At 45.7% G+C, this 20,000-nt stretch overlaps 1 protein-coding gene across 1 annotated transcript in view; it reads left to right on the forward strand.

The window, feature by feature from the left end:
• Positions 1 to 17,466, forward strand: part of LOC129714681 (protein Wnt-6-like) — a 21,181-nt gene extending 3,715 nt beyond the window's left edge. Inside the window, exons 2-3 of the mRNA XM_055664436.1 lie at positions 1,176 to 1,498; positions 16,379 to 17,466. Coding sequence (XP_055520411.1) covers positions 1,176 to 1,498; positions 16,379 to 16,840 — 785 coding nt within the window. The 3' untranslated portion in view covers positions 16,841 to 17,466. The remainder of the gene's footprint in view (positions 1 to 1,175; positions 1,499 to 16,378) is intronic.
• The last annotated feature ends 2,534 nt before the right edge of the window (positions 17,467 to 20,000 follow it).

Genomic DNA, 20,000 nt, shown 5'->3' on the forward strand with positions numbered 1-20,000 from the left:
CCCCAGGTAGTGGGGTAGTGGTTTTGGGTCTCCCTCTTTTCATTTTCCCTTCCGGTGTCCAGTGCAGGGCTATTCTTGGGATGTTGTCTGGTTCTCTTCATCCCAGCATCTGTCGACAACCCTGGATGTCCATCAGGCCCAGTAGTGTTGGTCCCTTCAGTTGCTGTTTCCGTAACATGTTTGTTTTACGAGACAGGGTTGTTAGCCTCTTTGCTCAACCTGCTACCTACAGGACCAGTGGATCACTCTTCGTCTCGCCTCTGTCCAGCATGGGAGACCCTACACAGGAGACGAATCTCCCGCTGGCATAGCTCTAGGGGTCACTGAGACACACAAACTCCCCGACCACGACAAGGTTCGCAATCCAACGGGGAGATTTTCAGAAACACGCGTGACTAGATATAGAGAGACACAAGGAACCGCAGATGCTGGAATCTTGAGCAAAACACAAAGTGCTCGAGGAACTCGGCAGGTCTTGGTCGGCATGGGCAAGTTGGGCCGAAGGGCCTGTGTCTATGACTCTATGAGTTCGGCTTGTACTCGCTCGAATTTAGAAGATTGAGGGGGGATCTTATAAAAACTTATAAAATTCTTAAGGGGTTGGACAGGCTAGATGCAGGAAGATTGTTCCTGATGTTGGGGGAGTCCAGAACAAGGGGTCACACAGTTTAAGGATAAGGGGGAAGTATTTTAGGACCGAGATGAGAAAAACATTTTTCACACAGAGAGTGGTGAATCTGTGGAATTCTCTGCCACAGAAGGTAGTTGAGGCCACAGTTCATTGGCTATATTTAAGAGGGGAGTTAGATGTGGCCCTTGTGGCTAAAGGGATCAGGGGGTATGGAGAGAAGGCAGGGATGGGATACTGAGTTGGATAATCAGCCATGATCATATTGAATGGCGGTGCAGGCTCGAAGGGCCGAATGGCCTACTCCTGCACCTATTGTCTATGTTTCTATGTATGAGATGCACAACACGTACTTTTAGCAACACGTGTCTGAAGAAGGGCCTGGATCCGAAACGTCACCAATTCCTTCTCTCCAGAGATGCTGTCTGACACACTGGGTTACTCAAGCATGTTGTGTCTATAGGCATAATCCATACACGAGGCCGTATGCAGTCACACTGTTTGGCAACGCTGACCTTCTTATCTCTGTTCCTTCCCCTTTTCTCAGACATCAGGGAGACGGCCTTCGTTCACGCCATCACCTCGGCGGGAGTAGCGTACGCCGTGACCCAGGCGTGCAGCACGGGGGAGCTGCTTCAGTGCGGCTGTGAGAACGAGTTGGGCCGCCCCCCGCCGCCGCCGCCGCCGCCGCTGCCGGCTCAGGCTCCCGGCTCCGGCAGGGATCCGAACCCTTGGCAATGGGGAGGATGCGGGGACGACGCGGAGTTCGGTTACGCCAAGTCCAGGCAGTTCATGGATGCCAGAAAGAGAAAAGGTCAAAGTGACATCAAATCCTTGATAGATCTACACAATAACGAGGCAGGCCGTCTGGTAGGTTCACGTCCAGTAATGTATCTGTTATCTTCTGCCTGTGTATACAATTAGATGCTTCTTTGCTCATTATTTAACTTGTGTGCGGCAATAATGTTCCTCCTTGTATAATGTATATAGGGTGTGAAGTCGTGAATAAGGAAGGTTGCTTCTCAGAGCGAACAACATTTTCCTTGATCTGCGTCCTCTTTGATTTCTCATTTTCACACCTAACCCTTCCATATCTCCCTTTCCCTTGACTCTCGGTCTGAAGAAGGGTCTCGACCTGAAACGTCACCCATTCCTTCTATCCAGAGATGCTGCCCGTCCCGCTGAGTTATTCCAGCATTTTTTGTGTCTGTGTTCTGCTGTTCAATATATGAAGCGAATCTCCGGTGCATTCTCGGCACCCCCGTCAGTGGTTCCAGGATTACTCGCCGGGCTGACTTGCCCAACGCTAATGACAACTTCAGATCTGAAGGCAGGCATGCACGCCTGAAATATTTGAACTCTCTTTCGCTCTCCCTCCCTCCCTCCATGTGAGGTGTTTAAATCAATGAAGACACAGAGTGCCGGAGTAACTCAGCGGGTCAGGCAGCATCTCATATGATCGTAAGTGACAGGGGAAGAATTAGGCCATTCGGCCCATCAAGTCTACTCTGTCATAACCATTCAATCATGGGTGATCTATCTCTCCCTCCTAACCCCATTCTCCTGCCTTCTCCCCATAACCCCTGACACCCGCACTAATCAAGAATCTATCTATCACTGCCTTAAAAAATATTCATTGACTTGGCCTCCACAGCCGTCTGTGGCAAATAATTCCACAGATTCACCACCCTCTGGCTGAAGAAATTCCTCCTCATCTCCTTCTTAAAGGAACTTCCTTTAATTTCGAAGCTGTGACCTCTAGTCCTGGACTCTCCTGGACTTGTGGGAACATCCTCTCCACATCCACTGTATCCATCTCTGGACAAGAAATGATAGGTGACGTTTCGGACTGATTGCATTAAGGGGGAGAAAGGTGAGTGGGGGTGGGACAATGTCAGGCAAGTGAGAGGTGGGTACGGGTTTGCGGAGGTTGGTTGGAAGATGGGTGGGGAAAAAAGCTGGAGATGAAATGAAGAAAAGTGGGAAATAAGGAGATAGGGATAGAAGGATTATAGGTGGAAAGGGATAGGGGGTGAGGGGGGGGGGTGGGGGGAGATGTGAAAAGAGCAAGATGGATGTGCATCCAGGTGGGACACAGGAAAGAGGTTTGAAAAGGGATGTTGTTTGTTGGTTAGTTACTTAACATTGAAGAGTCTGAACAACTGCCCATCTAACTCCCTCTTGCTATGTTTAAGAGGGAGTTAGATGTGGCCCTTGTGGCTAAAGGGATCAGGGGGTATGGAGAGAAGGCAGGTACAGGATACTGAGTTGGATGATCAGCCATGATCATATTGAATGGCGGTGCAGGCTCGAAGGGCCGAATGGCCTACTCCTGCACCTATTTTCTACGTTTCTATGTTTCTATGATCCTAAACATCACACAAACTTTATCTCCAGAGATGCCGCCTGTCCCGCTGAGTTACTCCAGCACTTTGTACCTATCAATGTTCATACCGTTGGGTTGTAAGCTGCCCGAGTATAATGTGAGATGCTGTTTCTCCAATTTGCGCCTGGCCTCACTCCGGCACTGGAGGCAGCCCAGGACAGAAAGGTCAGTGTGGGACTGGGAAGGGGAGTTAAAATGGTTGGCAACTGGGAGATCCAGTAGGCCTTGGTGGATTGAGCTCAAGTGCTCAGTGAAATGGTCGCCGATGTGCAGGAGATCACATTGGGAACAGTGGATGCAGTAGATGAGGTTAGTGGAGGCTTGCTCACACCCATTGAAACCATAGGCGTGTTAAGCAATAACACCCTTTTCATATTCAGATGTGGTTTCTGTTGTTAATGGGGTGGTAGATAACGTGAATGTTCTTGGTAGCGGTGGTACAGTTGTATCGCTATGGGGAGTGGTTCAGTTACTGGGCGGGTGAATCAGAGGTAAAAGCAGATAATGTTGAAATAGCCGTCAGGCCAAGCATGATCCATAGAGTGCGAAACAAGTTAGGATGATGGCGTTTGATCAGAATGAGGTCAAAATGGACATAGTCATAGAATCATACAGTGGAAATAGGATCTTTGACACAACTATCCACTCCGACCAACATGCCCCATCTACACTAGTCCAACCCCGACCAACATGCCCCATCTACACTAGTCCCACCCCGACCAACGTGCCCCATCTACACTAGTCCCACCCCGACCAACATGCCCCATCTACACTAGTCCAACCCCGACCAACATGCCCCATCTACACTAGTCCCACCCCGACCAACATGCCCCATCTACACTAGTCCCACCCTACCACATGCCCCATCCACTAGTCCCAACCCGACCAACATGCCCCATCTACACTAGTCCAACCCCGACCAACATGCCCCATCTACACTAGTCCCACCCCGACCAACATGCCCCATCTACACTAGTCCCACCCCGACCAACATGCCCCATCTACACTAGTCCAACCCCGACCAACATGCCCCATCTACACTAGTCCCACCCCGACCAACATGCCCCATCTACACTAGTCCCACCACGACCAACGTGCCCCATCTACACTAGTCCCACCCCGACCAACATGCCCCATCTACACTAGTCCCACCCCGACCAACATGCCCCATCTGCACTAGTCCCACCCCGACCAACATGCCCCATCTACACTAGTCCCACCCCGACCAACATGCCCCATCTACACTAGTGCCACCCCGACCAACATGCCCCATCTACACTAGTCCCCCCCCGACCAACATGCCCCATCTACACTAGTCCCACCCCCACCAACATGCCCCACCTACACTAGTCCCACCCCGACCAACATGCCCCATCTACACTAGTCCCACCCCGACCAACAGGCCCCATCTACACTAGTCCCACCCCGACCAACATGCCCCATCTACACCAGTCCCACCCTGACCAACATGCCCCATCTACACTAGTCCCACCCTGACCAACATGCCCCATCTACACTAGTCCCACCCTGACCAACATGCCCCATCTACACTAGTCCCACCCCGACCAACATGCCCCATCTACACTAGTCCCACCCCGACCAACATGCCCCATCTACACTAGTCCCACCCTGACCAACATGCTCCATCTACACTAGTCCCACCCCGACCAACATGCCCCATCTACACTAGTCCCACCCTGACCAACATGCCCCATCTACTCTAGTCCCACCCCGACCAACATGCCCCATCTACACTAGTCCCACCCCGACCAACATGCCACATCTACACTAGTCCCACCCCGACCAACATGCCCCCATCTACACTAGTCCCACCTGCTCACACTTGTCCAATATCCCTATAAACCTAGGGACTAGGGTCTGAAGAAGGGTTTCGGCCCGAAACGTTGCCTATTTCCTTCGCTCCATAGATGCTGCTGCACCCGCTGAGTTTCTCCAGCTTTTCTGTGTAACCTTCGATTCTCCAGCATCTGCAGTTCCCTCTTAAACTCCCTATAAACCTATCCTATCCATGTACCTGCCCAAATGTTTCTCAAATGTTACAACTGTTCCTGCCTCAACTGCCTCCTCCAGCAGCTTGTTCCATACACCCACCACCCTTTGTGTAATAAAGCTACCCCTCAGGTTCAACTCAATGCCACTTCAATTATACCTTTTTATCACACGTACCTAGGTACAGTGAAATGCTTATTGATTCATTCTTCCCATTTATTTCAGATTTCTCACGTTTTCAGTTTTATTTCGCTTTTTAACCATGAATCCTGACATAATGAATTAACCGCATGAGTTCAAATACGGCAGCCGAGGACTTCGACTAATTAAATAATCTGGGTTTTAGAATTGGAACAAGTTTCATCCATAACGGCAACCAGGAGGCTCTGAGATGGTTGCTCAAGGGAAGACATTTGATAGGGTTTGCCCAGTTCGGCCTTCACCAGACTTGCAGCAATGTGACTGACTTTGAAGTAGCGGCCCAAATCATAGGATTCAAACGCTTTGTTGGAGTGAAGAGTGTTCTTAAATGAATGGCAATATGCCTGTTGTATTTCCCCCTCACTGAACCAGAGGCCTTGCTTGTTATTTCTGGAGATCTCCACACTTAACTCAATCCAAACCCAATTCTCAACATTGTTCTCTCCCCCCCACCACCACAACTTTGTTCTATTCTTTGCCTTCAGTATGGATCTAATTCCCCCTCAAAGATTTCCCCCTTCTGCCTTAAATAGCCTCTGTGGAAAAAGATTCCATGTTGTGACTTATCTTATGTTTCCACTATCGTTAATAATCTTAAATTAATTGGTCATTGCCTCTCCCAAACATATGACCCAACTCCCATTGTTTACCCTATCAGAAACCCCCACAATTTTGGAAGCGTCCATTAACTGATCCCTCCTTGGACGAAAATAGTCCCAGTAATGTTACAAAATAGTTTCTCATCTGACAGCATGACCTGTTCAATCCCCAAAGGTTTACGAGAATTGCAACATGTTTATCTGAAAGTACACTACAGTATATACAGTTGTATGCAATTTTATATAATCAGCCAGCGAGATATTCATATAAAACTGGATTTGCTAGTTGCACAAATAATACTGAGTGTACAATTTGAATTCTGAAAGCTTCACTTATTATTGATCGAAAGCACAATTTGTAACGTGCATGTAGTTTAGTCTACTACGAGGGAATTAATAGCATTGAAATAATCTGTCATTGTACGCAAAATAACAGCGCAGAGATAAAGAATTGGGAGAGATTCCAGTGGATTGTTCTGGTCCAAAACCAATTTAGATGTGAGATAAGCGGTTCCTTCCCACAGATGTTACTTCCCTGCATGAAAACCATGTCTTTTGATAAATGCACTTGTCAAGATGAAGGATTTTAGTGTTATGGATTCCACATCTCCGCTTCCTCACCCCTGACCAGGTCAGCAGTGTGCACGGGGAACGTTGCGATCTCTTGCAGGCAAACAACAAGGGTATAAAGATGGCTTCTGCAAGCAATCGCAATGTTACCCATGCACACTAATGGCGGCTGGAGACCAGTTGAGAATCTCTAAATTAATTCCACTTCGAAACTCAGCTGCTCCACAAAATACTTTTTAATCCCTAGGCTACACTGTAGTGGAACGCATTTTCCATTAGTAGAAAGGGAGTGTTGGAAAACATTGCAGTTTCAAGATTCTGGTTAAATTTGATCTTTCAAACTGAAATACATTTGTACAATCTCACTTAAGGCAAAAAATCCTTGTGTTATTTTGACATGCTTCCCATGTCTAACCCATTAAAAAAAAAAAAAATCAACAACAATTCTGTTCAAATATATTGACATGAACAATTGTGACCTGATTGTGAATGGTACAAATACTTGGCGATCCCAGTATGTTCCAAAGAGGACGGGCCCTTAACCATAAGTCCATGCACAAGCCATGTGTATATAAATAGGATTTTATTTCAATGAGGAAGACAGATGAGTAACACATTACTGTTTCCAACAGAAAATGAGCAAAAGCTGGAGACTTGTGTCAGAAGGGACTGCAGATGCTGGCTTCAAACTGAAGATGAGACACAAAAAGCTGGAACAACTCAGCGGACCAGACAGTATTTCTGGAGAAAAGGAATAGGTGATGTTCCAGGTCGAGACCTTTCCCCGAAACGTCACCTGTTTATGTCCTCCAGAGATGCTGTCTGACCCACTGAGTTACTCCAGCTTTTGTGTGTCTAAAAACTGGAGACTTTACAGGTCTGCTTATTTGAAACAGGCATCAATGGGGAAACAGTCAAAATGTACATTGATCAATATTAACTTCCCAAAGAAAATGTTCTTGTGCTAATTTGCATAATTTGAACTAAAGGTCTGGTTTTCTTCTTAACATTGGAATTAATGAGGATGTTGTCAAGATTTAAGGTTCTGAGCCATGGGGAGGTTAGTCAGGCTTGGACTCTATTTCTTGGAGCGCAGGAGGATAAGGAGTGATTTTATAGAGCTATATACGATCATGAGGGGAATAGACAGGGTAGGTGCACAGAGTATTTTACCCAGAGTTGGGGAATCAAGAATCAAGGGTGTTTGGTAGATGAAATGTACTGTCAGAGGAGATGTTGAGGCAGGTACAAGATGGGTCTCGACCCAAAACATCACCTATTTCCTTCACTCCATAGATGCTGCCTCGCCTGCTGAGTTTCTCCAGCATTTTTATCTACCTTCGATTTTCCAGCATGTGCAGTTCCTTCTTAAAAATACATTTGGTCGGGTACATAGGAAAGGTTTAGAGGCGTGTGGCCCAAACACATGCAGGTGGGACTAGTGTAGATGGGGCATCTTGGTCGGCATGAACAAGTTGGGCTGAAGGGCCTGTTTCCATGTATGACTCTATGTATGGTTAAAAGACAAGGTTTTAGAATGAGATAAAATATATACAAATGTTTATTTGCTGTGAAGAGCATTTACTATTAGTTTTACCTGCAGAATCAAGAGAATCAGAGCATCGGGCTCGAAGGGCCGAATGGCCTACTCCTGCACCTAATTTCTATCAGACCAGTTAAAAAGACAATATTTGATTATTTAATGTTTGTTTCACCAGTGCTAACACCAAACATATTTCGAGCAACAGTGATCCCAAGCATTCCTTGCGTATCATAGGTCTTTAATAATTATCAAGCTATTCATATTCATTTTAATACTGATTTAAATCAAGTCTTGTATTTTAATTAAATATTCATTAAAAAGTGATTCCAGCTGCAAACACCACTTTCCAAAATTATCAGCGAATAGTATCTGGATCTTAGCGTAAGAAATGACTCGGTTGCTATGGTGAAATTGGGGCAAATATATGGGATGGAACTGGCAGCAACTCATTTAATTTTGAAGATCAAAAACAAAATGTATAATTACAGAGTCCAAGAAAGAAAGAGAAGGCTACAATACTTGAAACTAATCTTTATGGAGTTGATATGAATCTCAGTCACAGAGATGAAAGCACAGGGATCCTAGTTATTCTACAAGTCGATTCCTTCTCAGATTTGAGACATTCCTAATCTGTTTTAGTCAGTGTCCATTTGAAAGGACAGAGGTGATGAGTGCTCTTGATTACACAATGTTAAGGATAAAGGGGAAATCCTTTTGGACCGAGATGAGAAAAACATTTTTACACAGAGAGTGGTAAATCTGTGGAATTCTCTGCCACAGAAGGTAGTTGAGGCCACAGTTCATTTGCTATATTTAAGAGGGAGCTAGATGTGGCCCTTGTGGCTAAAGGGATCAGGGGGTATGGAGAGAAGGCAGGGATGGGATACTGAGTTGGATGATCAGCCATGATCATATTGAATGGCGGTGCAGGCTCGAAGGGCCGAATGGCCTACTCCTGCACCTATTGTCTATGTTTCTATGTTTCTAACATTCAGCATGAACCAATCGCACCATAATCTTATTTCGGCCTTTCAGATCCAGTGTTTAAATTTGTACAATGATGCACACTGCACGTGGCACTTCTAACTTCTGCTATTTAGTATTTCCAAATTAATTTTCCGGGCGACCTAGAAACATTTCGAATTGCCAAAGCACTCTAAAGAAAGAGAACAAGGAAGAAGAAAAAATGAGTTGAGCAAAGCAACAAGCGAGTAGTCTAATCGTTAATCTCAAGAGTATTCAACTTGAGATGTCCACGTGCCATTGTCTTATTTTCCTGGAACATTCAGCAATTTGTTATGAGGTGAGTTAATACCTCCACTGCAATGGCAAGCCAGTGTAGGTCTCGGGATAACATAATTTGTACATGTGATGTAATAAGCTAAGTAAACGTATTGGTATTGAACAGGAGGAGTTTGATATAGATTCCATTTTATGAGTTCTGATGACAGTCGTTTTTTTAGATAATTCGATAATTAGAATCTCTGAACTTGACAGTGGTCCTGAACTACCATTTACCTCATTGGAGACCCTCAGACTATCTTTAATCGGACTTTATCTTGCATTAAGCTTTAGTCCCTTTACCCTGTACTTGTACACTGTGGTCAACTTGATTGTAATCATGTATAGTCTTTCCGCTGACTGGATAGCAGGGAACAAAAATGCCTTTCACTGTACCATGGTACACGTGACAATAGACTAAACTGGATTTCACATTTCAATGGGGGTCTGTGGAATCATTATCGATGTGATTAACTAAAGTTACAGTATAAAGGAATCCTTCACAAGTAGCTTAAAGTTGTGTTTTTCAAACGTCAAATTTGCAACTTAATGTGTGCTTTTACATACACAGTATTCTGATGCTGTACATATAAGTTAGCCAAAGATGCCTTGAATATCTACATCATGCTTAATAGTTAATCTGCTTACCCATTCAAATCCTTTTGAAATGTTTTAATTAAGTAAATATTTAATGAAGCAAAATCCAATTACAGCTATAGTAGATGGGAACAATCTCATTGCAAAATGCATAACTGAACAGATTCGGAACAATTGAGGGATAGATTGGAGTTACTGATGGGCCCAGTATGTAGATTGGGACACAGAAACTTCATTGTTTCAGGTCAGTGCCCATGTCTGCAGAAAGAGCCAACAGGGAGAATTTATTATTCCCTAGATTACTAAATACAGGTAAAGTAATTTGATATAAATATTTGCAGTGTTGGACTTTAAAAAGAGCCGATTTGTTGCAATCTGCTGATTATCCACAGCAATCTTTTGCTGTCAAATGTGAGTGTGTGGTTGTTAAGGTAGTCGGCTCATGTGGGGGTAAGAATTCCTGTGGGCGCAATGTGGAACAACATTCTAGCTGTGGTAGTGAAGATTTCCTTTGTTTGGAACTCCAAGTGAAATTTTAAATATATATCTGGAGCACATTATTTAAGAACACAAACACATTTTTGGAACATTTTATAAAATTGCTCTATGAGGCCACAATGTTTAAATGCATCCAAATAACATTCATCCAAGTGCATTTTTACCCATGCAAGCAGTTTCTTAAAACCTTAACACTGTTTTAGAACATGTTTCCCAGTACAATAAATGTATTATTTTTCAACTTTAGAACATTCAAACGCAATCTTTTTGACCACATTCTTTTCCGACACAAATTATTTTAGAACCTCTTTTTGAACATTCTTTAAATGTGTCGGAAGGAACTACAGATGCTGGTTTAAACCGAAGATAGACACAAAAAGCTGGAGTCACTCAGCGGGACAGGCAGCATTTCTGGAGAGTAGGAATGGGTGACATATCGGGTCTGAGGAAGGGTCTCGACTCGAAACGTCACCCATTCCTTCTCTCCAGAGATGTTGCCTGTCCTGCTGAGTTACTCCAGCATTTTGTCTCTAACATTCTTTAAATATTCTTCAAGCACATGTCATTCGCAGACACAACAGTGGAACGTATTCTAGCCGGGCATCATAAAGCACTTTGCTGGGATAGAACTACCTTGGGTAAAGTAGGCCAAAGAATATGTCTACATTGCTCTACTGTGGAAGCACCACTGTATTTTCAACAGTCATTGATGAGTGGTGAACCATTTAGTGCAGATAACTCAGCGTTGCCCCTCTCATCTTAAACCTGTAACCTCTAATTCTAGACTCCTCTGCCTTGGGGGAAAAATGAAGATTCTGACCATCTATCTTACTTATGCCTTTCATAATGTTGTGAGCCTCTATAAAGTCATCCCTCAACCTCCTACAGTCCCATTGAGTATAAATCCATTCATCCAATGTCTCCTTATAACTACAGCCTTCCATTCTGGACACCATCCTGGTGAGTCTCTTCTGCACTCTCTCTATTTGGATTGCTACCTCATGGTTCCAATAGTGTGGCAGCCAAAACTGTACACAATATTCATAGAAACATAGAAAATAGGTGCAGGGTAGGCCATTCGGCCCTTCGAGCCTGCACCGCCATTCAATATGATCATGGCTGATCATCCAACTCAGTATCGTGTACCTGCCTTCTCTCCATACCCCCTGATCCCTTTAGCCACAAGGGCCACATCTAACTCCCTCTTAAATATAGCCAATAAACTGGCCTCAACTACCTTCTGTGGCAGAGAATTCCACAGATTCACCACTCTCTGTGTGAAAAAGAAAATTCTCATCTCGGTCCTAAAAGACTTCCCTCTTATCCTCAAACTGTGACCCCTTGTTCTGGACTTCCCCAACATCGGGAACAATCTTCCTGCATCTAGCCTGTCCAACCCCTTAAGAATGTTTTAAGAAGGGTTTTGGCCCGAAACGTTGCCTATTTCCTTCGCTCCATAGATGCTGCTGCACCCGCTGAGTTTCTCCAGCATTTTTGTGTACCCTTAAGAATGTTGTAAGTTTCTATCAGATCCCCCCTCAATCTTCTAAATTCTAGCGAGTACAAGCCTAGTCTATCCAGTCTTTCTTCATATGAAAGTCCTGACATCCCAGGAATCAGTCTGGTGAACCACAGATTCACCACTCTCTGTGTAAAAAATGATTTTCAAGCATGTTCTAACAAAAAAAATTCTACTCCCACTGAGGACTACACTTATTTGTCATTTCATAAGAAACTGACTAATTCAATGCATTAGAAGCATGCAATTGCTATTAGGCTTTAATCTTCATATATTATTACCATGCAGAAGGGGGCCATAAAATATTTGCTAGTTCTTATGAAACTTCCACCAATCCCTTGCCCTCACCACCCCCTCCTCCCCACTTATCTCCCTGTAATCAATTATCTCACATACATGCACACCAACTGCCTGTGTATCTCCTGCCTGCACTAATGTGTATAGCCCCTGTCCCACTTAGGAAACCTGAACGGAAACCTCTGGAGACTTGGCGCCCCACCCAAGGTTTCTGTGCGGTTCCCGGAGGTTGCAGGTGGTGGAAGCAGGTAGGGAGACTGACAAAAACCTCCGGGAACCTCACGGAAACCGCACGGAAACCTTGGGTGGGGCGCAAAGTCTCCAGAGGTTTCCGTTCATTTTTCCTAAGTGGGACAGAGGCAATATATATATAACTCAGCGGGACAGGCAGCATCGCTGGAGAGAAGGAATGGGCAACGTTTCGGGTAGAGACCCTTCCTCAGTGCGAAACGTCACCCATTACTTCTCTCCAGAGATGCTGCCTGTCCCGCTGAGTTTCCTAAGTGGGACAGGGGCAGCCACATCGGGCAATTCCCGATCTGTTTACTGATTCACCAGACCCAGTTCGTGCACGGGTTAAATTGTTTCGTCAGTCCAACGCTGTTGTTTATATGAATCTCAGTTACAGTAAACATAGACTTGCAATTGTGAAGCGGCTTTCAGGACATCTGGAAACAGTTTGAAATCCGATGTAGATTACCATGTAACATACATTGGAATGAATGAGCAGCCACTCTAGAGACATTGGGAGCGCAAAGATGAAGGCGGCACGACAGGGCAATACCGAGCAAGTGGCTCACGGTGTGACATCGAGGCACCATTCACCATCTCAGGCGAATGTGCAAAATATCCCATAGCGCTGTGTTTTTAAGAAGGAACTGCAGATGCTGGAAAATCGAAGGTGGACAAAAATGCTGGAGAAACTCAGCGGGACAGGCAGCATCTCTGGAGAAATGGAATGGGTGGCGTTTCGTCCTCGTTCGGACGTCTCGACCCGAAACGTCACCCATTCCTTCTCTCCAGAGATGCTGCCCGTCCCCGCTGAGTTCCTCCAGCGCTCTGTATCTCTAAAATGGTACATTTTTAGCTGAGGGGCAGATGCCAAAGTACCAGACAATCAGTAATTATTATAGAATCTTATCGAAACTTGCAAAATTCTTAAGGGGTCGGACAGGCTAGATGCAGGAAGATTGTTCCCGATGTTGGGGAAGTCCAGAACAAGGGGCCACAGTTTAAGGATAAGGGGGGAAATATTTTAGGACCGAGATGAGAAAACATTTTTCACACAGAGAGTGGTGAATCTGTGGAATTCTCTGCCACAGAAGGTAGTTGAGGCCAGTTCATTGGCTATATTTAAGAGGGAGTTAGATGTGGCCCTTGTGGCTAAAGGGATCAGGGGGTATGGAGAGAAGGCAGGTACAGGATACTGAGTTGGATGATCAGCCATGATCATATTGAATGGCGGTGCAGGCTCGAAGGGCCGAATGGCCTACTCCTGCACCTATTTTCTATGTTTCTATGTTTCTATGTTTCTAAGTCCCTAGTGTAATCGAGGCAGTTCGCAGTTTAGTTGGTGTTTGCAGTGATTAATAGCCCGATGGCTGGTGGGAAGCAGCCGTGGTCACATTGAATGAATGGTCCTGGCTCGAAGGGCCGAATGGCCTACTCCTGCACCCATTGTCTATTAAACGTTACAGTTTTCAGGCTCCTGTACCTTTCTTCCCAATGGTAGGAGTGAAATCAAGGCAGGAAAAAGACTGCAAGAAAAACCCACGAGAGGGTTATGTGGGCAGCTCAGTGCTAGAGCCACTGCCTCAGAGACCCAGGTTCAATCCCACCTTGGGTGCTGCCTGTGTGGAGCTTGCACGTTCTCACTGCGACCCTGTGGGTTTCCTCCCACTTCACAAAGACGTGTGGTTTTAGAAACATATAAAATGGGTGCAGGAGTAGGCCATTCGGCCCTTCCAGCCAGGACCGCCATTCAATATGGTCGTGGCTGATCATTCAAAATCAGTACGATATTCCTGCTTTTCCCCCATATCCCTTGATTCCGTTAGCCCCAAGAGCTAAATCTAACTCTCTTGAAAACATCCAATGAATTAGACAATAGACAATAGGTGCAGAGTAGGCCATTCGGCCCTTCCAGCCAGGACCGCCATTCAATATGGTCGTGGCTGATCATTCAAAATCAGTACGATATTCCTGCTTTTCCCCCATATCCCTTGATTCCGTTAGCCCCAAGAGCTAAATCTAACTCTCTCTAGAAAACATCCAATGAATTGGCTTCCATTGCCTTCTGTGGCAGAGAATTCCACAGATTCACAACTCTCTGGGTGAAAACATTTTTCCTCATCTCAATCCTAAATGGCCGACCCCTTATTCTTAAACTGTGAATTTGTAGGTTAATTGGCTTCTGTTAATTGTTCCTTGTGTGTCAGGAATGGATGAGATGGTGGGAAAATGTACAGTGCATTCAGAAAGTATTCACAGCTGATACGAATGGTTTAAATCCTTTATCTAGTCCAGACACCAGCAAAATAAGAGGCGGTCTCATTTCTGGCTTGAAACTTACCAGTGGAGTGGGAAAGAATGCTATTCGAACGTCCCTGTGGCCTTTGGGGACCTTACAATTTAATAATTTAGTAATTGCGTGTACTGTGAGTGTTCCAAGTGTAAATCCTTACTCACAGCAGCACAACAGATATGAAAACACGGCACTCTGTAAACACCATAATAAAGGTTCAATTATATTAAAAATAACAAAGAATTTTCTTTGCAAAGACAAAAAGAATGTTCCCAAGTCTTTTTGTCATTGTTGCCATAGAGGGAGTACAGAGAAGGTTCACCAGGCTGATTCCTGGGATGTCAGGACTTTCATATGAAAAAAGACTGGATAGACTCGGTTTGTACTCGCTAGAATTTAGAAGATTGAGGGGGGATCTTATAGACACTTACAACATTCTTAAGGGGTTGGACAGGCTAGATGCAGGAAGATTGTTCCCGATGTTGGGGAAGTCCAGAACAAGGGGGTCACAGTTTAAGGATAAAGGGGAAATCTTTTAGGACCGAGATGAGAAAATCATTTTTTACACACAGAGTGGTGAATCAGTGGAATTCTCTGCCACAGAAGGTAGTTGAGGCCAGTTCATTGGCTATATTTAAGAGGGAGTTAGATGTGGCCCTTGTGGCTAAAGGGATCAGGGGGTATGGAGAGAAGGCAGGGATGGGATACTGAGTTGGATGATCAGCCATGATCATATTGAATGGCGGTGCAGGCTCGAAGGGCCGAATGGCCTACTCCTGCACCTAATGTCTATGTTTCTACGTAAAATAGTCACAAAATGCTGGAGTAACTCAGCGGGACGGGCAGCATCTCTGGAGAGAAGGAATGGGTGACGTTTCGGGTCGAGACTCTTCTTCAGATAGTCCGAGGGCCACCAACGAGGTAGATAGTAGTTCACATCTGCACAGTACAACATCTGCAGTTGTTTGTGTCTCTGTATTGAGGGATGTCGTTTCAAGTTAAACTCACATCTGTACCGACACTTTCCTCCTTCATTGCAGATGATTGAGAACTACATGCGGACTGAATGCAAGTGCCACGGGTTGTCGGGCTCATGTTCACTCAAAACCTGCTGGGAGAAGATGCCCCACTTTCGAGAGGTGGGTGACCGGCTCTTCTGAAGCGTGTTTCTTGTTTGAATCTTCCCTATTCTCAAAGAGAAAAGCGGCAACGACATCAACTCTGTCTACCGGTCATTTTAAAACCTCTAACAGCCCGACAAACAGGACCTGCGTTTCCACTGAATAAAGACCCCCCGATTTAACCTGCCTGCTGTAACAGTTGGAAACCGCGTGGGCGCTCCGTAACATCTCCTCTGTACTCTCTCTAATTTGTTGACAGCGCTGGACGTGAGGCGACCAAAATTGTACATCATACTCCAGATTGGTCTGCGGCCTTGGGTCATTTTAAGATTACCGTCCCAGCTTCAGGAGAACTGCATAAAGGCTAGCATTCCAGCTGGTGTTGCGTTGTCCAGTGCAAGCAATGTACTGTCAGCAAGGGCTACCCAGCGTCTGCGCTGTATTCTAAAAGATAGCGCTCCTAGGACACGATTACCATGTTACCCTACAAACTGTTCATATTAACCAAAGTAACATTTTGGATTGGAGAATGTTTTGTCAACTGTATGGCGGGATGTCGTTTCAAGTGAGACTATCTGTACCGACACTTTCCTCTTCATTGCAGATGATTGAGAACTACATGCGGACTGAATGCAAGTGCCACGGGTTGTCGGGCTCATGTTCACTCAAAACCTGCTGGGAGAAGATGCCCCACTTTCGAGAGGTGGGTGACCGGCTCTTCGAGCGTTTCAACGGGGCTTTCAAGGTGATGGGCGGTAACGACGGGAAGACGCTGATACCAGTGGGACACAACATCAAACAGCCCGACAAACAGGACCTGGTTTACTCTGCCGAGTCCCCCGATTTCTGCCTGCCCAACAGGCGCGTGGGCGCTCCGGGAACAAGGGGTCGAGTGTGCAATGGGACAGCGCTGGACGTGAGCGGCTGCGATCTGCTCTGTTGCGGCCGGGGTCACCAGAAAGAGACCGTGAGCTTTCAGGAGAACTGCAAGTGCCGGTTCCACTGGTGTTGCGTTGTCCAGTGCAAGCAATGTACTGTCAGAAAGGAGCTCAGCGTCTGCGCTTAGCTAAAAGATAGCGCTCCTAGGACACGATCACATGTTACCCGACAAACTGAAGAAATATTAACCAAAGATAACATTTTGGATTGGAGAATGTTTGCAACTTGGCGGGATATTCATTGCAAGTGAGACTAGTCCCACCTCGACTGGAGAGAGAAATACTTGTCGCCTCCGTCTGCGCTTGGAGCCTGACTATAGGTCAACATAGAAACATAGACAATAGGTGCCGGAGTAGAGGCCATTCGGCCCTTCGAGCCTGCACCGCCATTCAATATGATCACGGCTGATCATCCAACTCAGTATCCTGTACCTGCCTTCTCTCCATACCCCCTGATCCATTTAGCCACAAGGGCCACATCTAACTCCCTCTTAAATATAGCCAATGAACTGTGGCCTCAACTACCTTCTGTGGCAGAGAATTCCACAGATTCACCACTCTCTGTGTGAAAAATGATTTTCTCATCTCGGTCCTAAAAGACTTCCCCCTTATCCTTAAACTGTGTGTGTGGTCCCTTGTTCTGGACTTCCCCAACATCGGGAAACAATCTTCCTGCATCTAGCCTGTCCAACCCCTTAAGAATTTTGTACGTTTCTATAAGAATGGAACATCTCCACACGGCAATAAACAATGTACAGACAGACCTGCTGTGGGAAGGGGGGGGGGGGGGGGGGGGGGGGGGGGGTGGGGGGGGGGGGGGGGGGGGGGGGGGGGGGGGGGGGGGGGGGGGGGGGGGGGGGGGGGGGGGGGGGGGGGGGGGGGGGGGGGGGGGGGGGGGGGGGGGGGGTGGGGGGGGGGGGGGGGGGGGGGGGGGGGGGTGTGTTGGTTACGCGTAGCGTGGAACTATAAACCATTAAAATGAGGAATATACGATATTATTTCTGCCTGAACTCGTATGGAACTATTTTTGCACTGGTGTAAAATGTTCCCTCGCCGGCAATTAGCTGCCCCCCGTTCGAGGGGGTGGAAGGCGACCTTTGTTAAACGACATTGTCATCTTCGTACAGTTCCAACTAAATAGCAATAGGTGAGAACCTGGGTTATTTAAGAGATCACATTTTAGAACTACTGCATTCTTTTTCATTCACCAAGTATTTGTACAAAAAAAAACCTATAGAAAATACTGCATAATAAATGGAATGGGGAAAAATCGACCTTTAACGAGTTGTTGGATGAATCGGTGCGCATTTGTGCCCACCAGACCGGAGTTGAAGTGAAAGACGGCGCCTGCACTAGTGAATGTGTAATTATGTGTGTCTCCCCGCATGTGCGTTCGTACGTGAGAACGCATTTCATGCATGCATGCGTATGCGTGTATATGTGCGTGTTCGTGTCAATGTGTGCAAGTGTGGATACACATATTTGCACGTATGTGTTTCTGTATGTATAGGAAACATAGACATAGACATAGAAACATATAAAATAGGTGCAGGAGTAGGCCATTCGGCCATGATCATATTGCAGTGCAGTTGCTGGTTTAAACCGAAGATAGACACAAAATCCTGGCGTGACTCAGTCAGCGGGACAGGCGGCATCTCTGGAGAGAAGGAATAGGTGAAGGGTCTCGACCAGAAACGTCACCTATTTCTTCTCTCCAGAGATGCTGTCTGACTCGCTGAGTCACTCCAGCTTTTTTGTGTCTATCTTGTGTTTATATATGTCCTCGTGTGCCTTGTGTGTGCACGCATAAGCGCATTCATGCATTTGCACGTGGGCATGTGCATTTAATAACGTATGCATCTGTTCGTTTGCATGCATTTGGTGCATGTTCACGTGTCTACGCATGTATGTGTGCATGCATGCATGTACACGTGGGCATGTCTGTTTCGGCATATGTTTATGCATCAAAACATGTTTGGACATACCTGTCTATAAATACCTGTATGTGTTTGCACGTGTAGAATTGTAAGCTAACTTCTGTACATGTTGAGTCCATGCACACGTGCCACCTGCGTATCTGTGTATATGCACAGTCGTATTCACCTTACGATTCATTCAGTGGTCAGGGTCAGGGTCAGGGTTGTGTGAGAGGGGACAATGTTAGGGGTAGGGGCTGGTTTTCAATGATGGTGGATAGCTCATGACTTTAGTATGGTGGCCCTCAGCGGGCATGTCAGACATTTTATTATTATTTTTTTTTATTAGAGGTACGGTAAATTACAATACTACACAACACATATATCTTAATACATTTTTTGTACCGCTTCATTTTTTTTTTTAGCTTTAAGAAAAAGATAGAAGTAAAGAAAGTAAAGAAAGTGCAAGAGAGTCGTGCAGTGCAAGAGTGTTGGGAAAAGAAAGCCCCTTAGAAAAGAAGTTAGAGAAGGAAGTAAAGTGAGAAAGTAGACCCTAGAAAAGAAAGAAAAAGAAAATAGGAACAATCGCTCTATTATAACATTAAACTCCGCAGAAAGGGGACTACCAACCAAGTCTGTTTTTGTTGTTTTACCTCCCGTTACCAGGTCCTGATACCATTTATTTATTTATTTATTTATTTATTAAAATTACTATTACTATTGCACCTCATACTTGTAATAGGTCCAGAAACATAGACCACGTATTTTGGAATCCGCTCGCGTCCTCGAATTTGGTTTCGTTATCTCCTTACCGTTGGAGAGTAGTATATGTACACAATGAACGTATACGCCCCATTGCCTGAGATAAAGTGCTCCTACCTGGGCCCATAGGCTGGGCTTGGGGTGGTTCCGTGTAGGTGAGTGCACAGCGCTCTGTAACTGTGTATGTCTGCTGCGATCAGTCAGTCTCGGTGATCTGTCCGGCAGCCGAGCGGAAAACTGAACTGACGAGTGTTTGAAATAAGTTCATAAGTTATAGGACAGGAATTAGGCCATTCGGCCCATCAAGTCTATTCCGCCATTTAACCATGGCTGATCTATCTCTCCCCCCTAACCCCATTCTACTGCCTTCTCCCCATAACTTCTGACACCAGCACTAATCAACAATCTGTCTATCTCTGCCTTAAAAATATCCGCTGCCTTGCCCTCCAAGGCCTTCTGTGGCAATGAATTCCACCGATTCACCACCCTCTGACTAATGATATTTTTCCTCCTCTCCTCTCTAAAGATACGTCCTTTTACTGTGATGCTGTGGCCGCTGATCCCAGGTTCTCCCGCTAATGGAAACACCAGTGGAAACGAGTGGAAATTG

Source organism: Leucoraja erinacea, chromosome 40, assembly GCF_028641065.1.
Source record: "Leucoraja erinacea ecotype New England chromosome 40, Leri_hhj_1, whole genome shotgun sequence".
NCBI lineage: Eukaryota > Metazoa > Chordata > Chondrichthyes > Rajiformes > Rajidae > Leucoraja > Leucoraja erinaceus.